This window comes from Balaenoptera borealis (assembly GCF_965194805.1).
Source record: "Balaenoptera borealis genome assembly, contig: HAP1_SCAFFOLD_463, whole genome shotgun sequence".
Taxonomy (NCBI): domain Eukaryota; kingdom Metazoa; phylum Chordata; class Mammalia; order Artiodactyla; family Balaenopteridae; genus Balaenoptera; species Balaenoptera borealis.
The window spans coordinates 345778-366723 of NW_028123734.1; the positions used below are offsets into that span (position 1 = coordinate 345778).

Genomic DNA, 20946 nt, shown 5'->3' on the forward strand with positions numbered 1-20946 from the left:
AGGGGATTTATAGGAAGGATGATGCATAGACAGATGGCTCTAATAGTCTTAACTAATTAATTAATTCCTGCTGAGCACTGGGGATATGTGCTGAGCAAAAATTCAGTCTAATACAGTGGGAGAAATTAAATAATCACACATCTGAGCAGAATCACATCTGTGATGAATACTTGACAGAAGCAATTTGACTCTAGGAAGATTTCAGAACTTGGGGGAGTGATTGGCAATATTATACTTTGAGCCCCAGATAATGTCGCATTAAGGAATTTGGGTTTGTCTTTTAGACTGTGAAAAACCACTGAAAATTTTGGATCAGAAACTAAGATTAAGAAAGCAGCCTTTCTCTTGGTCAACGTGGTCTTCTTTCTAGAGTTGGGATATTACATTATATACACCATGAAATTCTGGAAACAATCAGAGATGGGAAATCCTATATATGCCTCTTCTACCTTGAGTTGATGTCCAGTGGTCATTCAGTCAAATGCTTTTTAAAAGAATACTTCTGTTAAAACTTCAGTAATTCATTCAGAACAGTATAGCAACTGTACTTATGTTATAGTGCCTTGGATAGTTGACGGATTCTACCTTTCCAGCATTGTGTTGTTTAATTTTCTGGAGTTACTGTTGGACATATCTGGTTATTTTTTCTCAGGTTGACATAAAGTCAAAATGAAAATAAGTAAGGAGAAGCATAGTGACCTTAAAAACTGTAACTTTAAAAAGTACTTCTGTGACTTATGAAACTTCTATCAAGGATTTTTATCGATTATGTTTATCATTTTTTACTGTATAGGTCCAATTTAAACACTTCCTTTAAAATTTATTGCCAAAAAAACTTTCTCTCAATTAACATATATTTGTAGTTTTTTTTCTAAAAATCATTATTCTCACCTGTTTATCTTAACTTCAAAGAAATTGAGGATCTTTTCTTTATAGTGGTAAAATATGCATAACGTAATATTTATCGTTTTAACTGTTCCGAAGTGTGTAATTCAGTAGCATCAAATAACATTTGCAATGTTGTGTAATCATCACCACTATATCTAAAACTTTTTGGTCATCCCCAACAAAAACTTTGTATCAATTAAACAATAATTCCTCTTTCCCCTTAACTCTATTCTACTTTCTGTCTCTATGAATCACCAAATGATTGTTGTTTTGTATCTGGACAATTTCACTTAGCATAATTTTTTCAAGATACATCCATGTTGCAGCATATATAAAAATTTCACTTCTTTTTATGGCTGAATAATATTCCTTTGTATGTATATATCACAATTTGTTTAGACATTCCTTTGCTCAAGGACACATGTTATTTACACCTTTTGGCTATTGAGAATAACTTGGCTATGAACATTGGTGTACATATATATGTTCAAGTCCCTGCTTTTAATTCTTTTGAATGTATACCTAGGAATGAAATTGCGGGTCATATGGTAGTTTCATGTTTAGTCTTTTGAAAAAACAACAAACTGTTTTCAACAGCAGCTGTACCATTTTACATTCCCACCAGCAATGCACAAGAGTTCCAATTTCTCTACATCCTTGTCATCACTTGTTTTCTTTTCTTTTTTTTAACCCATCCTAGTAGGTATAAAATGCTATCTCATTGTAGCTGTGATTTGCATTTCCCTAATGACTAATGATATTGAGCACATTTTCATGTGCTTATTAGCCATTTGCATATCTCCTTTGAGAAATGTCTATTCAAGTCCTTTGCCCATTTTTGAATTGGGTTATTTGGTGTTATGGAGTTGTGGGAGCTCTTTATATATTCTGGATATTAATCCCCTATCAGATGTTATTTGCAAATATTTTACCCCATTATTTATTTATATAATTTGATAGTATCCTTTGATGCACAAACATTAATTTGATCAAGTCCAATTTATCATTTGTTTCTTTTGTTACCTGTGCTTTGGTGTCATAGTCCTTAAGTCGTTGCCAAATCCAATGTAATGAAGACTTTAAATTTTTTTTCCCTGAGTTTTACAGTTTGAGCTCTTAAATTTAGATCTAAAATTTAGATCTTTGATCCATTTTGAATTGACTTTTGCATTTAATATGAGGTAAGGGTCCAACTTCTTTTGCATGTGGATATCCAGTTTTCCCAGCACCATTTGTTGAAAAGACTTTCTTTTTCCCATTGAATGGTCTTGGCACCTTTGTCAATAATCAGTTTACCATATATGTGAGAGTTTATTTCTGAGCTCTCTATTCTATGCCAGTGGTCTATATGTCTGTCCTTAATGCCAATACCATTCTGTATTAGTTACTACAGCTTTGCAGTAAGTTTCAAAGTCAGGAAGTATGAGTCTTCCAGTTTTCTTTCTTTTTTTTAGGACTGTTTTAGCTATTTAAGGCCCCCTAAAATTCCATTTTTGTGAAAAGAACTATTGGTATTTTGATAGGGATGACATTGAAGCTGTAGCTTGCTTTGGGTGGTATTAACATCATAAAAATATTAAGTCTTCCTAGCCATGAATATAAATATCTTTCCATTTATTTTTGTCTTCTTTAGTTTCTTATTTAGTTATTCATTTATTTTTTGGCTGCGTTGGGTCCTCGTTGCTGCGAGCGGGCTTTCTCTAGTTGCGGTGAGTGGGGGCTACTCTTTGTTGCAGTGCGCGGGCTTCTCATTGCGGTGGTTTCTCTTGTTGCAGAGCAGGGGCTCGAGGCACGTGGGCTCAGTAGTTGTGGCACGTGGGCTCAGTAGTTGTGGCACGTGGGCTGTAGAATGCAGGCTCAGTAGTTGTGGCGCATGGGCTTAGTTGCTCTGCAGCATGTGGGATCTTCCCGGACCAGGGATCAAACCCCTGTCCCCTGCATTGGCAGGCGGATTCTTAATCACTGCGCCACCAGGGAAGTCCCTTCTTCAGTTTCTTTCAGCAATATTTTGTAGTTTTGAGTGTACAACTCTTTCACCTGCTTGGTTAGATTTACTACAAAGTATTTAATTCTTTTAGGTGCTATTATCAGTAGGATTGCTTTCCTAAATTTTTTTTGGCCTTTTTTATTGCTGGTATTTAGAAACACATCTGATTTTTGCGTGTTGATCTTGTACTCTGCAACTTCGCTGAATTTATTAGTTTCTACTTGGTGTATTCTATATGCTGGATGGTGTCATCTGCAATAGTTTTAGCTCTTTCTATTTTGGATGCCTTTTATTCACTTTTCTTTTCTGATAGCTCTGGTTAGAACTTCCAGTAGAATGTTGAATAGCAGCAGTGAAAGTGGGTATTCTTGTTTTTGTTCCTTATCTTAGGTGGACAGTTTTCAGTCCCTTACCATTGATTATAATGTTAGCTGTGGGTTTTTGTAAATATTTTTTAATAGGTTGAGGGATTTTCCCTCTATTTCCAGACTTCTGGAAGTTTTTTATCATGAAAGTGTGTTTGATTTTGTCAAATGCCTTTTCTGCATCAATTGGGATAATCATGTGGTTTTTTTCCTTGTTCTATTAATGTGACACATTGCATTGATTAATATTCTTATGTTGAACGACTCTTACATTTCAGGAATAAATGCTGCTTGGTCATGGTAAGTAATTATTTTAAAATGCTATTGGATTCAATTTACTAATATTTTGTTGAGGATTTGTGCATCTATCTTCATAAGGGCTATTGATCTGTGATTTACTTTTCTTGTGGTATTTTTTTTTCTGGCTTTGATATAAATTAATGCTGGACTCATAAAATGAGGTAGGAAGTGTTCCCTCCTTGTCAATGATTTGGAAGAGCTTGAGAAGGATTGATATTAATTCTTCTTTAAATGTTCGGTAGAATTCTTTTGTGAAGCCACCTGGTCCAGGACTTCTCTTTGCTGGTAAGTTTTAGATTAATAATTCAATCTCTTTACCTGTTATAGGTCTGTTGAGATTTTCTCTTTCTTTGTGAGTTGGTTTAGGGCATTTGTGTGTTTCAAGAAGTTTGCCCATTTCTCTAATGGTTATCTAATTTGTTGGCTTACAGTTGTTCATAGTATCCTTCTATAATTCCTTTTTGCCTCTATAAGGTTTGTAGTAATACTTCCACTGTTATTCTGATTTTAGTTATTTGTGTCTTCTCTTTTTTATTTTGTCAGTCTAGCTAAAGGTTTGTCAATTTTGTTTATTTTTTCAAAGAACCAATTTGTGGTTTCATTAATAGTTTTCTATTGTTTTATTTCTCTATTTTGTTAACTTTGCTCTAAACTTTATTGTTTCTTTCCATCTGCTAGCTTTGAGTTTGGCTTTATTTTCCTTTTCTAGTTCCTTATGGTATGAAGCTGTTGATTTGAGATCTGACATTTTTTTACAATGTAAACATTTGCACCTATAGATTTCCCTCTGAGCACTACTTCCACTGCATCCCATAAATTTAGTATGTTGTGTTTTTATTTGTTTCTAAGTATTTTCTAATTTATCTTGTGATGGCGTCTTTAAGAGTATGTTGTTGAGTTTCCACAAATCTGTGAATTTTCCTGTTTTCTTTGTTACTGATTTTTAACTTCATCCTGTTGTGATTGGAGAAGGCACTTAGTATGATATCTGTCTTTTCATCTATTCAGACTTATTTTGTGGTTTAACATGTGATCTGTCCTGTAGAATGTCCCATGTGCACTTGAAAAAAACCTGTATTCTGCTGTTTTGGGGTAGTGTTCTATATGTCTTTTATATCTAGTTGGTTTATTGCATTTTTCAAGTCCTCTATTTTCTTACATCTCTTATGTCTGACTGATCTATCCATTACTGAAAGCAGGGCATTGAAATCACCACTATTATTATAGAGCTCTCTATTTCTCACCTTCTGTTCTATCAATTTTTTGCTTCATATATTTTGAGGTATTTTATTAAGTGCATAAATGTTTATAATTTCTATTTTCATTGTGATATCGAACCTTTTTTAATTTAATTTTTTATTGAAGTATAGTTGATTTACAACATTTTATTAGTTTCAGGTGTAGACATAGTGATTCAATATTTTTATAGGTTATACTCCATGTAAAGTTATTACAAAATAATGGCTATATTCCCTATGCTGTACAATATATCCTTGTTGCTTGTCTATTTTGTATATAGTAGTTTGTATCTCTTAATCCCATACCCCTATTTTGCCTTTCTCCCCTTCCCTCTCCCCACTGGTGACCACTAGTTTGTTTTCCATATCTGTGAGTCTGTTTCTAATTTGTTATATACCTTTGTTTTATTTTTTCAGATACCACATATGTGATAACATAGAGTATTTGTCTTTTTCTGTCTGACTTATTTCACTAAGCATAGTACTCTCTAGGTCCATTCACTTTGTTCCAAATGGCAGAATTTTATTCTTTTTTATGGCTGAGTAATATTCATAGTATATATATACCACATCTTTATCCATTTATCTGTCGATGAATACTTAGATTATTTCTTGAGACTTTTATTAAGATACATCTTCTTTGTCTCTTGTAAACTTTTTAGAGTTAAAGTCTATTTTGTTTGATATTAGTGTAGCCACTCCAGCCCTATTTTCATCATCATTTGTATGAAATATTTTTTCTATCATTTTACGTTCAACCTATTTGTCTTTGGAAGTAATGTGAGTCTCTGATAGAGACCACATAGTTGAATTATAAATATTTATTCATTGTGCCAATCTCTGTATTTTTATTGGAGAGTTTAATCCATTTACACTTAAGGTAGTTACTGATAAGGAGGGATTTACTTCTGCCATTTTTCAGAAAACAGATATGTTTTCTCTATGCCTATAGGTTTTTATGTCCCTCATTTTCTCCATTACTGCTTTATTTTTAGTTAACTTTTCATAGTGAAATATTTCAATTCTCTTCTTAATTCTTTATACGTATATCCTATAGATATTTTCTTGGTGGTTACCATGGGTATTATATTTAATATCCCAAAGTTATAATAATCTAATTTGAATTGATGCCAACTTAACTTCAATAACATAAAAAAGCTCACTACTATACCACACCACCCTCAGTTTCTGTTATTAATGTCATAGATTACATCATTACACATTTTGTATACAATAAAATAGATTAATAATTTTTATGCATTTGTATTTTAAACGCTTTAGAAAATAAAAGTCAGGCTCAACCAAAATTACAGTAATAGTAGCTTTTACAGTTGCCCATGCATTTACCTTTACCCTAATTTCTTTATATGGCTTCAAGTTACTATCTTCCTTTCATTTCAACCTGAAGCACTCCCTTTAACATTTCTTGGAGGGAAGGTCTGGTGGTAATGACCTCCCTCAGCTTTTTAAAATCTAGGGGTGTCATTTCTCCCTCATTTTTGAAGAGTAGCTTTATTGGATATAAAGTTGCCCATCAACAGTTTTTTTTCCTTTAAGCATATTGAGTATATCAACCCACTGACTTCTGGCCTTCAAGCTTTCTGATGAGAAATTGACAGATAACCTCATTGGGGACCACTTGTATGTGATGAGTCACTTCTCTCTTGCTGCTTTCAAGATCGTCTCTTTGTCTCTGTCTGTCAACATTTTGATTATAATGTATCTCAGTGTGAGTATTTTTGAGTTTATTCTATTTGGAGTTTTTGAGCTTCTTGGATTTGTAGATGCATTTATTGCAATTTCAATCCTTTAAATTTGGGGAGTTTTCAGGCGTTATTCATTTTGTTCCTTTCTCTCTCTCTTCTCCTGATGGCATTCCCACAATGCCTATGTTGGTCCACTTGATGGTGTTTCACAGGTCTCTTAGGCTCTGTTCAATTTTCTTCATTCTTTTTTCTTTCTGTTCCTTAGACTTGATAATTTCAGTTGTTCTTTCTTTATGTTCACTTATTCTTCCACTTGCACAAATCTGCTTTTTAACCCTTTTGAGGTATTTTTCATTTCAGTTATTGTACTTTTCAGCATCAAAATTTCTTTTTGGTTCTATTTGAAAATAATTTATTCTCTTCATTGATATTTTTTAATATATTATTTTCCTTTGTCCATGTCTTCCTTTAGCTCTTTGAGTGTCTTTAAAAGAGTTGTTTTAAAATCTTTGTCTAGTAATTTTGACATCTATGCTTCCTCAGGTACATTTTCTGTTGCTTTATTTTGCTTCTTTGAATCAGCTATACATTCTTGTTTCTTTGTATGCCTTGTTGTTTTTTTATTGAAAATTGGACTTTTGAATTTGATAACATGGAAACTGGGGAAATCAGATTTTCCCTTTTCCTCAGAGTTTGGTACTTTAAAAAGTTGCTATAAGGTGTCTCTGTATTGGAGTAAAAGCTTAAGATCTTCTGCATGTCTTTTCTGAGCTCCATATTTCCCTAGGTATGCATGGTGGCTTTCTAAATTCCCCCATACACATAGTTGCTTTTGAATATCAAAAACAAACAAACAAACAAAAAGCAAGCAAACAAAAAAACAGGTGGCTCTTTTAAACCTCCTGGAAATTACTTCAGCTGGTGGCAGTTGGAACATTGGTGGCCAGCCTCCATATCCACACTTCAGCAGTGAGAGCAGTAATTCACAGTTAGAACCAAGAACCTACATGTGGATGACAAGGATCTTATTGGCCACCCTGGCTCCAGAGGAAGCTGCTCCAGAAATTTGGGTTACGTTCTTCACAGCTGTCTGGTATGGGGCTGGGGTAGGGGGCTGAGTAGCTGCAACCACCCTAATGGTTGAAATAAACCAAAATTAATGAAAATGTCCTAGCCAAGCTATCCCCTTGAAGTTACAAGTGTTCAAATAAACTCCAAAGTTCCAAAGTATCCACCTCTGATAGTTTCTCCTAGTACAGTTGCTGTCCAGGTAGAGAGATGAATTCTTGGTGCTTCCAACTTCACTATCTTCCCTGACTTCATTCCCTTGAGGTTTAATCTTAATAGTAATGCATGATAACTTTTTAAACCATTTTGGTTTCCCTGTATTGGAGATCCTGATTTTCTCCTCTTTTATTAAATTTAGTGTCTATCAGCCGTTTATTGGCTACATTAAATAAATAACTTTAAGAAACCTAGATATTTTAATTAATCAGAAAATTACAGTGCACTAACATCCTAGTCAAGCAAGTGTCTTCACGGCACTATAGTACCAATTTGTGGGGTAACTGAAATCACTTTTCTTTGCTATTACTAACTGTCATGCAGTATGAAATAATTTAAAGAGTATAAAGGTTCTTGAGGAGAGCAATTTACCTATGTTCTTTTTAAAAATCTTTTATTGGAATATAGTTGATTTACAATGTTGTGTTAGTTTCAGGTGTACAACAAAGGGAATCAGTTATATATATACATGTATCCACTTTTTTTTTTTTTTTTAAAGATTCTTTTCCCATATAGGCCATTACAGAGTATTGAGTAGCATTCCATGTGCTATACAGCAGGTTCTTATTAGTTATCTCTTTTATATATAATAGTGTGTATATGTCAATACCAGTCTCCCAATTTATTCCTCCCCCTCCCTTATCCCCTGGTAACCACAAGTTTGTTTTCTACATCTGTGACTCTACTTATATTTTGTAAATAAGCTCATTTGTATCATTTATTTAGATTCCACATGTAAGTGATATCATATGATATTTGTCTTTCTGTGTCTGGCTTACTTCACTCAGTATGACAATCTCTAGGTCCATCCATGTTGTTGCAAATGACATTATTTTGTTCTTTTTTATGGCTGAGTAATATTCCATTGTGTATATATATATATCACATCTTCTTTATCCATTCCTTTGTTGATGGACATTTAGGTTGCTTCCATGTCCTGGCTATTGTAAATAGTGCTGCAAAAAACATTGGGGTGCACATATCTTTTCAAATTATGGTTTTCTCTGGGTATATGCCCAGGAGGGGGATTGATGGATGATATTGTAGCTCTATTTTTAGTTTTTTAAGGAACCTCCATACTGTTTTCTATAGTGGCTGTACCAGTTTACATTCCTACCAACAGTGTAGGAGGGTTCCGTTTTCTCCACACCCTCTCCAGCATTTATTGTTTGTAGGTTTTTGATGACAGCGATTCTGGCCAGTGTGAGGTGATACCACATTGTAGTTGTGATTTGCATTTCTCTAATAATTAGTGATGTTGAGCATCTTTTTATGTGCTTTTTGGCCATCTGTATGTCTTATTTGGAGAAATGTCTGTTTAGGTCTTCTGCCCATTTTTTGATTGAGTTATTTGTTTTTTTGATATTGAGCTGCATGAGCTGTTTGTATATTTTGGAGATTAATCCCTTGTCAATTGCTTCATTTGCAAATATTTTCTCCCATTCTGAGGGTTGTCCTTTTGTTTTGTTTATGGTTTCCTTTGCTGTGCAAAAGCTTTTAAGTTTCATTAGGTCCCATTTGTTTATTTTTGTTTTTATTTTCATAACTCTAGGAGGTGGGTCAAAAAAGATCTTGCTGCGATTTATGTCAAAAAGTGTTCTGCTTATGTTTTCCTTTAAGGGTTTTATAGTGTCTGGTTTTACATTTAGGTCTTTAATCCATTTTGAGTTTATTTTTGTGTATGGTGTTAGGAAGTGTTGTAATTTCATTCTTTTACATGTAGCTGTCCAGTTTCCCCAACACCACTTATTGAAGAGGCTGTCTTTTCTCCACTGTATATCGTTGCCTCCTTTGTCATAGACTAGTTGACCATAGGTGCGTGGGTTTATCTCTGGGCTTCCTATCTTGTTCCATTGATCTATATTTCTGTTTTTGTGCCAGTACCATATTGTCTTGATGACTGTAGCTTTGTAGTATAGTGTGAAGTCAGGGAGTCTGATTCCTCCAGCTCCGTTTTTTTCCCTCAAGACTGCTTTGGCTATTTGGGGTCTTTTTTGTCTCCATACAAATTTTAAGATTTTTTGTTCTAGTTCTGTAAAAAATGCCATTGGTAATTTGATAGGGATTGCATTGAATCTGTAGATTGCTTTGGGTAGTATAGTCATTTTCACAATATTTCTTCTTCCAGTCCAAGAACATGGTACATCTCTCCATCTGTTTGTGTCATCTTTGATTTATTTCATCAGTATCTTACAGTTTCCTGAGTACAGGTCTTTTGCCTCCTTAGGTAGGTTTATTCCTAGGTATTTTATTCTTTTTGTTGTGATTATCTATATTCTTGGCATTAACATTTACTAATAGAATGAGTTCCTTCTGGGAAAAATCAGCTTGAGTGACTTCAAAGTTTTGGAGAGTACCACCATGGTAAAAATAGGTGGGTAAGTATAGATAGATTTCAGCGTGAAAAATTATCAATTTGCCTTTAATAGCCCTGAGTTTGGTGCTATAAGTGCACTTAAAGGCATGACTTAACAAAGAGGGATTTAGAAAGGAAATGCCGTTGACTTCCCAAGCTGTGCACTCCATGGGATACAGTTTTGTAATAAAGACCGTAGAAAATTACGAAACTTCTGAAAGAAACTTCCTGTCTGTGTATGTATATGTGTGTGTTTACAGTTTATACTGGATTAGGATTGTAAACCTTGATAGTGTCTAAAAATATTAAAGGGGAATATGAGGATGTAAGCCAAATAAATGAGGACTGCTAGAATGTTTAATTGTGTATTAGTCTTTTATTAGCAGTGTATGTTCTTCAGGAAGCAGCTGCCTGAGAACCCATCTCCTGAGAAAAAACAGCTCTGAGTTTGAAATTCAGGGCTCTCAGAATGAAAAGTGGTGACCCTCTAGAATTTTAGTCTTATCACTAAATTTGCAAAGTTGGATTAGACCAAGCCCAGCTCTTTATCAACTGCATTATTATTCTCTTCCTTGGGCCTTGGTTAACTCATCCATGGAATTGTGGAGTCACACTAGATATCCTTAAAGTCCCTCTTAAATGCATGTCCTCTGGTCGCACACATGTCAGTCCTCTAGTTAAACTTTCTGTGCCACAGATGTTGTTTTGTATAGCATCCTGCAAGTGTTGTCCAACTCTGCTGAGAGGGCTCCAGGCAGACCAGGAGAGTCTGGGTTCATTACAAACATCCCTCTTTGAAAACCAATGTCCGTGGTATTCACCTATCTTTTCTTAGCTAGTTGGATCTTACTTCCATATGTTACTACTCCTCCGTTAGGTCTTATACTCTCAGCCAATCTTAGACATGGCCATTGAGTTCTAAGGAAAAATTTTCAGAATCCTCATCTCCTGTTTGTTTTCCTCTAGAGCTACATTTGTTCATTAATGTGCCTTTTGTAATGTGGTATCCACCCTGACTGAAGCTACTAAAATAGTCTAATTACTAATCAGTATGTTGAGACTGTTGCTGTGATCCTTCAGTGGTTAGACATGTTCTTCATACTTACTATTTCATACTTACTAGTCAGTATGAATTTTAAAATTAAAGTGCATATTTAATCTAGTATTTATTTTTCCTCTTTTAGTCCTCTTAAAGTATTAACGGTGTCTCTTATAATCAATAATTCTTGTGCTGGAAAAGTAATAAGGTGCTCTGATGTTTGCACAAGTTTCTAATAATGTACCAAAAGATAAAGTATATAAAGTACAACTATCTTGCCATAATCAGTCCTAAGGAATTGGTTTTCATTCTGGAATTATACTTGAATTTCAACTTATTAAACCCACGCCCATTTCTCTCCCCTGTGCTATTTATATTTATAATCATATGAGTATTATTTTAGCTGTTACAGATCCAGGTAGCTGCTATTTGATGTTGACTCTCCACTTCTGTTCAACTGCTAATGATAGCAAGAGCTCTGTGGTCCCATAGGACTCATATTTTATTGTATTGCTATGGCTGCCATGCTTGTTATTTCCTCAGCCTCTTCTGCAGAATGAATTCTGTAGGAATTTTTACGTAATTTCAATTTTGAATTTTGTTTAACATAACAGCATGCTTACTTTTAAACATAAAGGAAGGAGACTGATTGATTTCTACTCTTTGCCATCCTATTTATTTATTTATTTATTTAATTGTGGTCTAGTTGGTGTACAATGTTGTGCCAATCTCTGTTGTACAGCAAAGTGACTCAGTTATACACATAGAGACATTTTTAAAAATATTATTTTCCATTATGGTTTATCCCAGGAGATTGGATACAGTTCCCTGTGCTTGGGTATAGTTCCCTGTGCTATACAGTAGGACCTTGTTGTTTATCCATCCTGTATATAATAGTTTGCATCTGCTATAAAATAAAATTCATTTAAAATAAAATTTATTTTCAGCTATAAAATAATTAAGTCATAGGGATGTAATGTACAGCATGGTGACTACAGTTAATAATACTGTACTGTGTATTTGAAAGTTGCTAAGAGAGTAGATCTTAAAAGTTCTCATCAGGACTTCCCTGGTGGCGCAGTGGTTAAGAATCCGCCTGTCAATGCAGGGGACATGGGTTCAATCCCTGGTCCGGGAAGATCCCACGTGCCTTGGAGCAACTAAGCCAGTGAGCCACAGCTACTGAGCCCGTGTGCCCTAGAGCCCACGTGCTGCAACTACTGAAGCCTGCGCGCTCTAGGGCCCATGTGCCACAACCACTGAGCCCACATGCTGAAACTACTGAAGCCCACGTGCCTAGAGCCCGTGCTCCACAACAAGAGAAGCCACTGCAATGAGAAGCCCCTGCCTGCTGCAACTAGAGAAAGCCCACATGCAGCAACAAAGACCCAGCACAGCCAAAAGAAAATAAATTAAAAAAAAAAAAGTTCTCATCACAAGAAAAAAATTCTTGTGTATGGTGATGGATGCTAACTAGATCTGTTGTGGTGATCATTTTGCAATATATGTAAATATTGAATCATTATGTTGTATACTTGAAAGTAATATAATGTTCTATGTCAATTGTACCTCAATTTAAAAAAAGAAAATTTCAAGTATATATGTAAGTTGGAGAAGAGAAATGGAGGAGTATTTAGAGGTGGATATGGAGGTCAAAAGAGGTATTATGTATTTATTTTTTAAGATGCAAAAAGTATGGTACCATTGTATGCTGATTGTAATGATTAAATAAAATTTTTATTGTTTATCCATGAGGTGGTGGTGTTGAATATCTGGGGCAGTATACTGCCTTGTATCTTTTTGTTGGAGAGAGTAGATAGATTCTGGTGCAAAGTGGAAGGTTTGGTCTCTGAACGGGGCATGGACAGTGAATCCACTGTGTCAGGAGGGAAGGCAGGGTGCATGGACACAATGGCCTGTAGGTGGGCAGATGTGGGGAAAATAGGGAAGTTGCCTTCCGATTGCTTCTGTCTTCTCAGGCCTATGGAAATGTCACATACAAATTGGCACTTGCCATCTACCTCTACAAAAATTAAATTATGAGCCACTGCATCTGCTGACCTTCATCACCCCCTGAAAGGAATTCAGGGTGGAGATCAGAAATGAGGCACTCTGTGCTCTGGAAAAAACTGGCAGAACAGGTCCTTAGACAGTTAGATATTTTCAGGAGATGATTTTATGAGCCCAATTCTTGCATCTCCTCATATTTAGAAAAGCACTAAAAAATTCTTCATGGTGATGTCTGCTCCTCATGACTAGCAGTAACCTTCACGAAACTAGCAGGACCTTCTGCAAAAAATATCTGCTTGATTGCATGTACTCCCCCTTCACCAAAATCACATATATACTGACCTTCCCCACTTCCTCTTTGGAGCACTTTCTCAGAGCTATTCGATATGCTGTTTCCCAGGCTATAGTCCTCATTTTGCCCCAGATAAAACTTAACTCACAACTCTCACGCTGTGCAATTGTTTTTAGTCAGCAGAAGCAAGTCATCAGCTGAGGGTGGTCACTGAGGAGGAGACTTGGGAAGTTTTCAGAAAGAGAAGATGTGAAGTATGAAATAATTTAGGAGCATGAGAGAGTGAACAGACAAAGGAATATGTTAGAATTGTTGGGCAACAATGAGGGCCCTTGTGAAGTTATTGGTCGTGATTTAAAGTGAGACCAAAACTTAGACATCTTAGAGGAGGTCTGGTCCGGGTCAAATCCTGGTTGTTCCTGTTAGTTAGATTCATCACCTGGACCAGGTCCATTCATTGATGCCTGAGCCCCGTGGAGGAGAGGACAAAGAGTTAGACGTGAAAACAAAAAAACTGTCAACAAAAGCTCTGAAATTTTGATACGTCTTTAAATTTTGTAAACCAAAGCAAAAAAGAAGACCATGTCATCTCTCTCCTGCCCCTCATCAAGGGGCACCTCAAGGAATCTCCTGCTTTGCCACTGGTGGAATTTTCGGCCACACCAGGTGAGGATGGTAGTGCCTTTGAGGAACTTTATGGAACCTGATGAATGTGGAAGAGCTGGAGGACATCGCAGGTCCCAGGAAGATGTAGAGGATTAATGTGTAAATATCACATGGTAACTAACTAGAATGTTTCATCATCAACTACAAGACCCCTCTGGGAAAGCCCAGAAGGGCTTAAATGCGCTTAAGTCATTACAGGCTTATAGTAGGAAGATTTCTAAACCTGGTTTTCCAAGATTCCTGTTCTCTGATTCTTCATTCAAACACTAATCTGGATACTGCTGTGAAGAGAATTTGCAGTTGTAGTTAAAACTGAATGGATTGATCTTAATACATAGAGTTTATCCAGGTGGACTGGACCCAATCAGGTAAGCACTTTGCGTACAGAGTTTGCTCCATCTGGCAGCAGAAGAGAAGGTCAGAGAGATTTGATGTACAAGGTGACTTGATAGATCATTGCTGGCTTGAAGGCAGAGGAAAACACATGAAAAGGAATGTGGGTGGTCTTAAGATGCTGAGAAAGGACTCTGGGTGACAGCCAGAAAATAAGGGACCTAACACTTCCAACAGCAAGGAACCGTACTCTAACAACCTAAATGAGCCTAGAGGCAGATGTCTTCCTAGAGCCTCCAGACAAGGAATCTGCCTTGCTAACACCTTCCTCTCAGCCTTATGATACTCTGACCATTGAATCCAGCCTGCTGTAAACTATACGTTAATAAATGGGTGTTATTTGAAGCCACTTAGCTTGTGGTAATCTGTTATGCATCAACAGGAAACTAATACATAGTCCTTTACATTTCGTTTGCTCAGGAGCCAGATGAGTTTCAGAACTGGGTCATTTGTGCCTATGCAGGTGGCACTCAGCCAAGTAAACTGCGGCCATGTGCTATCAAGTTCTCTCTCAAATTCACCAATATACCTGGGAGTTGTGCTGGTCTCCATAGCGGTTCAGTTAACGAGGTCTTTTTCTCAAACTTGGTGGGTTGATTTTGAGCATGATTCAACTGCAAAATTATTGTTTAACATAACTCTATCCATAAATTGTTATTTGTTTATTAACGGAGAGATATTAAAACTTTTTTACAAAGAATAAAAATCTTCACTTTCAGTTTTATGTTTCATTTTTTTTTTCACTTTACTAATTTCGTTCTGAGAGAGGAAGCCTAGTCTTTTTAACAAACGATGCTGGAGAAAACGGATGTCCACAGGCTAAAAAAACTCAACCCAAACTTCACCCCTTTCACACTAATTAACTCAAAAATGGATCACAAAATTAAATATAAAATATAATACTATAAAACTTTTAGAAAAAATCCTGGGAGAAAACCTCTGGGATCTAGGGCTAGGCAAGGAGTTCTTTTTTAAGTACATTTTAATGAAATTTTATTTTCAATTGTAGATTTGATGTGTACCTTCACTTATTCTGAGAGAAAATAAAATGTATTCAATTTGCCCTTCCAGGTTTATAGACAAATCACATGAATTGATCATATTATAAACCCATAGTTGGTCAACAGTAGAACCATGCATGTTTTCCTGAGGAGAAACCTTTCTTTATGTTCATGAAATTTTTGGAGGATTAGGGCTGTAACTAGAGGGTCGGGGTAAGCTGGGGATTCTGCCAGTGGAGGTGAGAGCAGGGAGGGAATTCACCAAACCCAAGGACAGGCAAACCTGTCAGAAACTGCTGGAGAGAGAGGACAGTTACTTGGGATTCAAATCTGCTGATCAACCTTGGTGTGCTATGTTTTGTGGAACAATACAAATAGTATTTTCCAGCAAAAACTGGAATAGGTAATGCAAATTTAAGGATGCTAAAACGCACACATATGTATGTGCATATATACATACACAAAACATATATATGTATACATGTATATATCTGTATATATACGTCTGTGTATTTTTTCCAGCTTTATTGAAGTATGATTGACAAATAAAAATTGTCTATTTTTAGGTTGTACAATATAATGTTTTGATCTACATACACATTGTGAAAATGATTCCACAATCATTTCACAAAGTGAAATCAGGAAATCATACCATAATCAAGCTAATTTACATATTCATTATTTCCCATAGTTATCTTTTGTGTGCGTGTGTGCCTGTGTGTCTGTGTGTGTGGTGAGAACACTTGAGATCTATTCTTCTAGAAAACTTCAAGTATACAGTACATTATTATTAACTATAGTCACCATGCTGTACATGAAAGTTCTAGAACTACTCATAACTGAAAGTTTGTACTCTCCATATTTGTAATTTAAATTGTTAGGCAATAAATATGCAGGCATATTTTCCTATCCTCTCTCTTACACATCTTTCAAATAATGTTTTGAAACATTTTCAGTTTTTTCAGTAATTCAAATATAATTTTCAAACAGTCAAAAAAGCACACGGAGTTGTTTTTCACTACCCTATTTTACATATATTTGTTAGTAAATAAATGGTTCTCCAGACTGTTCAGCATATTAAATGTTAAAGTAAACAAGGGATAATTGCTCCTTATTTTTAGAACAGTAGATTTACAATATATGTAGCTGTTACAAGTCACATATTTAAATTATTTTAAACATCTTCTTTGGTAATAGGTTTTTTTATATGACTTTGTGTCAAAATAGAAACAATACCTCGAAGTAAATTTGCTTTTTAATCCATATTCTGTGAACACCTAAATTTTACAATGAAAAATTTCAAAAGCTACAAGGATATCCATATTTGAAATATAAAATAAATGATAAATTCAATAATTGGGAATTTTCTTTGCCCTATTAAACATCAATTTTTAATGCTGTTTGATTCTTACAGATTCTTCTCAAAATATATTGGCTACTTGAGAGATGTCATTACACTCCTGTGATTTATACAGAAGGTAAGTTAGAAAACTTTAATTCTTGTGTCCATTAATTAACAAACTTTTAATAAACACTTTTCATCAGGGACTAGAGTAAGTACTGGCAATGTGGTCAGACATGCTTCACTCCTCTCTCTTGCCTGCAAGGAGCTTTCAGTGTAGTGAGGTGGATGGACCTAGAGTCTGTCATACAGAGTGAAGTAAGTCAGAAAGAGAAAAACAAATACCGTATGCTAACACGTATATATGGAATCTAAGAAAAAAAAAAAAAGGTCATGAAGAACCTAGGGGCAGGACGGAAATAAAGACACAGACCTACTAGAGAATGGACTTGAGGATATGGGGAGGGGGAAGGGTAAGCTGTGACAAAGTGAGAGAGTGGCATGGACATATATACAATACCAAATGTAAAATAGATAGCTAGTGGGAAGCAGCCACATAGCACAGAGAGATCAGCTCGGTGCTTTGTGACCACATAGAGGGGTGGGATAGGGAGGGTGGGAGGGAGGGAGACACAAGAGGGAAGAGATATGGGAACATATGTATATGTATAACTAATACACTTTGTTATAAAGCAGAAACTAACACACCATTGTAAAGCAATTATACTCCAATAAAGATGTTAAAAAAAAAAAAAAGATATGCAGTGGTTGTCACAGGGGAGAAGTGCAAAGTGGTCTAGGCAACACAGCACAGGGGACCAGTCCTCATTGGGGCAGTAGAGAAGGCTTTCTGGAGTAAGCAGTGTTTAGTGAAAGGGCTGAAGAATGGGGGTGTTCTCCACGGGGTGCCAGAGTTAGCTGGTTAGGATGAGATCATTCCAACGTCTATGTTCTCCAGCCAAAACAACCAGGAACACACCTGGGAACCAGTTTAGTCTAGAACAAGTTGGATTTATTACTCATGGCAGTGAGGGAAGACACACACCATGGGGAATCCTGGGGTGTCTCAGTAAGAGGGTGTTAGAAAAGAGCTACTACAAGATTTGGGCTTTAGTTGGGTGACTTGGGAGAGGGTCTAAAAGTGATGGGCCACTTTAAATTGGATGCTGAAAGCCAAGGCAATTCTATAATTCATCTCAATAAATTTTAGCTACAAGAGGGAAGACTATAGTCAAAATAAAGCCATTACTGGAAACAAAGTAGATGTCACTCATTTTAACCAAGAGAATGGAGTGTTTGGTATTTTGGGGGGATGGCACAGTGACTTCTTTTTCTGTACTTAGAAAACAGTTGTGAATTGCCTTCACTTTATCTCACTTCATCATTATCTCAGAGTAATCTTGCTTGGCATTGGTATTCTGTGATACCTTTTGGTATTTATGTCCAGGCTTACCTCTGGATATCATCAGGGCTGTTGTTGTTTTTGCTTTTTTTTTTTTTTTCTCTCACAAGACAAATGAAGCATGGGGGAAGCATTTAGCTTCAATTGGAAGGCATCATTCTAGAATTTTAGAAATCAATGGAAAAGTACAGGTCTTCTAGCCAAACCCATACATCTGTTTGTATGAAGGACAAACAGATTAACAGAGTAAGTGCATTGGTAGCTTGAATTTATTTTCTAAGATTTGCTTAGCTCCCCTACTCCCATATTTTATACTTGTTATATTTTGATATAGTAAAAATTCATAAATGTGAAAACCACCAGTAAGATTTCAGTTCATCCATCTTCCCTTAAATACTTTCTCAGCCTGGGCACGTTGATTCCCTTTGCTTAGGATTTAAATCTCTTATCAGTACACCTCCCCAACTCTATTCAGTAGGAAACTGGTGAAATGATATCAGAGTGGGATGACATAAAACAAAGAAGACATCCACACGCACAAATAAACTGTATATAAAGTCTGCTCATAATTTGAATACAAAGTGTTTTAATAAAAAAGAATTTAACCACTGCTAAATTATCCATATACTGAGTAAAAGCAAAAATGTTACCCTAATAAAAAGAGTGTAGACATGATAGCCCATGAAGCCATGTGGGATGAAGTTAAAAATAGAGTATGTCTCCAGAGATTATCAGGCAACACTTTTTTCAAGTTTGTAATGTATAGTATTTTTTTTACCATTCCTTTTTGTATTGATAAATCAATCATGTCATATCATATCATATATTTTGTATTATATGTCATATCATATCAATCAGTATTTTTTACCATTCCTTTGTGTATTGATACATTAATCATGTCATGTCATATTATATATCATTTATTATATATCATATCATGAAATGTTTCATTTGATGGTCATCTATCTGAGAGCAAGTTGCAAGATTTTCACACTTTCACTGAGTCCTTCACTGACATCCAGCTTGACCTTGACAAGTATATCTGACCTTCCCGCTGTGTTAGAGATCAGAGTGTGTGAAATATTGACAACTACTGAAGATTACTGGGTAATGTAGGCAGTGTGCAGTGGATCAACCAGTATAGACTCTTAAGTCCATTTTCTACGTCTAGTAATGTGTTCAAGTGATTGGTTTTGGCATCAAAACTGAAATACTTCTCTTTCTCAACTTGCTGTTCACACATTATCTTCCAATGGCAAGTGCTGACAACTACAGATGCTGCTTTCACTAAAACTTCATTATTGACTAAACTCCCCTCATCTTAGCTTAAAACCCCTGAATTGGGAGAAAGTGTATCCGATCTGCCTGTGCTTAAGCTGGATCACAGCAGTTGCTTGGCCTAATAGCTGAGACCCTTTCTCAATATGCCAGCTTGTGAGTGTGATCAGTGGTTGTGCACCCTAGGTATATTGATCTGATGTTTAATTTTGTCTAATATTTTTACTCTCCTGCTTACTAGTCAAGTCACTATATCCATAAATTTGACTTCATGAGTCCATTTTTCTTTTCTTTCTTCAGAACTGTTTACCTGATCCAAAACACCTTCCAGTGGATTTTCTATATGTAAAACCTGTTTTTTAAATTAGTAAATAAAACTACTGCCTTCAGAATTTTGCCTCGAAAGCAACAGGATGCTTTCAACAATCTAATGTAAATGCAAACCACTGCATTCTTAACTAAAAGCCATTCTCCTGGGTATGGTGTGTGCTGCTGTTCACCAATCTCTGCTAGATGCTGCCTGAGGTCCCCCTTGCTTCTACACCCTCACACATTCCCCCTGCAGCTCTGATGCTGCTGGAAGGTCCGGAAGTTCCTGCACTGTATTCTAACTGGATCTGTGCTCTTACTACAGACTTGGGGTCCCTACCAATCCACAGCTGCATGGTGTTTGCAGGCAAGTGGGGGGAGAATGGTTCACTTACCTGTGTTATCTGCCCTCTGCCTACAAGGTGAAACTCAGGGCTGACGGGGTCCCTCTGAGTTTCAGAGTTTGGTGAAACAGATATTCTAGAGTTTATTCATGGTTCTCCTTCTCCCTGGACAGGCCACACACATGTGCTTTGCCTGACAGAGGCCAGAGCCCATGGCTGTTTTGGATTCTGGTTTGATTCCTTAGAAAAGGCCAGGAATCTGGTTCATGTCAGTGTTCTCCAACATTTCTATCCTTCTCCTACTCAGTAAAAAGTTTTCTGAGCATGAAGATCCAGTGTGTATATTTATGCATTTGCAAATTAAATGCATGTTCTATGGTTCCGTAATTTATATGCAAGACAAAGATTATACAGATATAGGAATTTTAAAAGAATGAGATGAGGAGGAATGCAAATGGAAGTTCTAACATTTTCTTCCTGCCTCCTAGCATACTGTCTTGTCCACTCTGACTGGCGGGCTTCCCCATCAAGAAGTCTCTTAGTGAAACTCCATGCTGCTCAGGTGAGGGGGTGTGTGGGGACATGGGGGCAAAGCAGGGATGGTTTTTCCAGGAACTGGATTTTGTGTACGTTTGCCTTCAACTCTCAAAATCTGCATGGATGACCTTGAATTGCAGGTGGATTCAAGATTCAGAGAGTTAATGTTTTTCATGATGGAGTTCTATCCAGAGAAGTGGATGTGGATC

General features: G+C 36.2%; 1 protein-coding gene and 1 long non-coding RNA gene across 9 annotated transcripts in view; both read left to right on the plus strand.

The window, feature by feature from the left end:
- Positions 1–20946, plus strand: part of LOC309621446 (uncharacterized protein) — a 583198-nt gene that overhangs the window by 345309 nt on the left and 216943 nt on the right. For all 8 annotated transcript variants that reach the window (XR_014240024.1, XR_014240025.1, XR_014240026.1 and 5 more), the window contains 2 exons: positions 16940–17003; positions 20689–20762. Coding sequence is in view for 1 of the 8 variants with exons in the window: in XM_082408931.1 (XP_082265057.1) it covers positions 16940–17003; positions 20689–20762 (138 nt within the window). In the remaining 7 variants the exon portion in view is untranslated. The remainder of the gene's footprint in view (positions 1–16939; positions 17004–20688; positions 20763–20946) is intronic.
- On the plus strand, positions 5704–12910 carry LOC309621447. The gene is made up of 2 exons (XR_014240031.1): positions 5704–9542; positions 10624–12910. It is a non-coding gene; the product is annotated as an uncharacterized lncRNA (long non-coding RNA).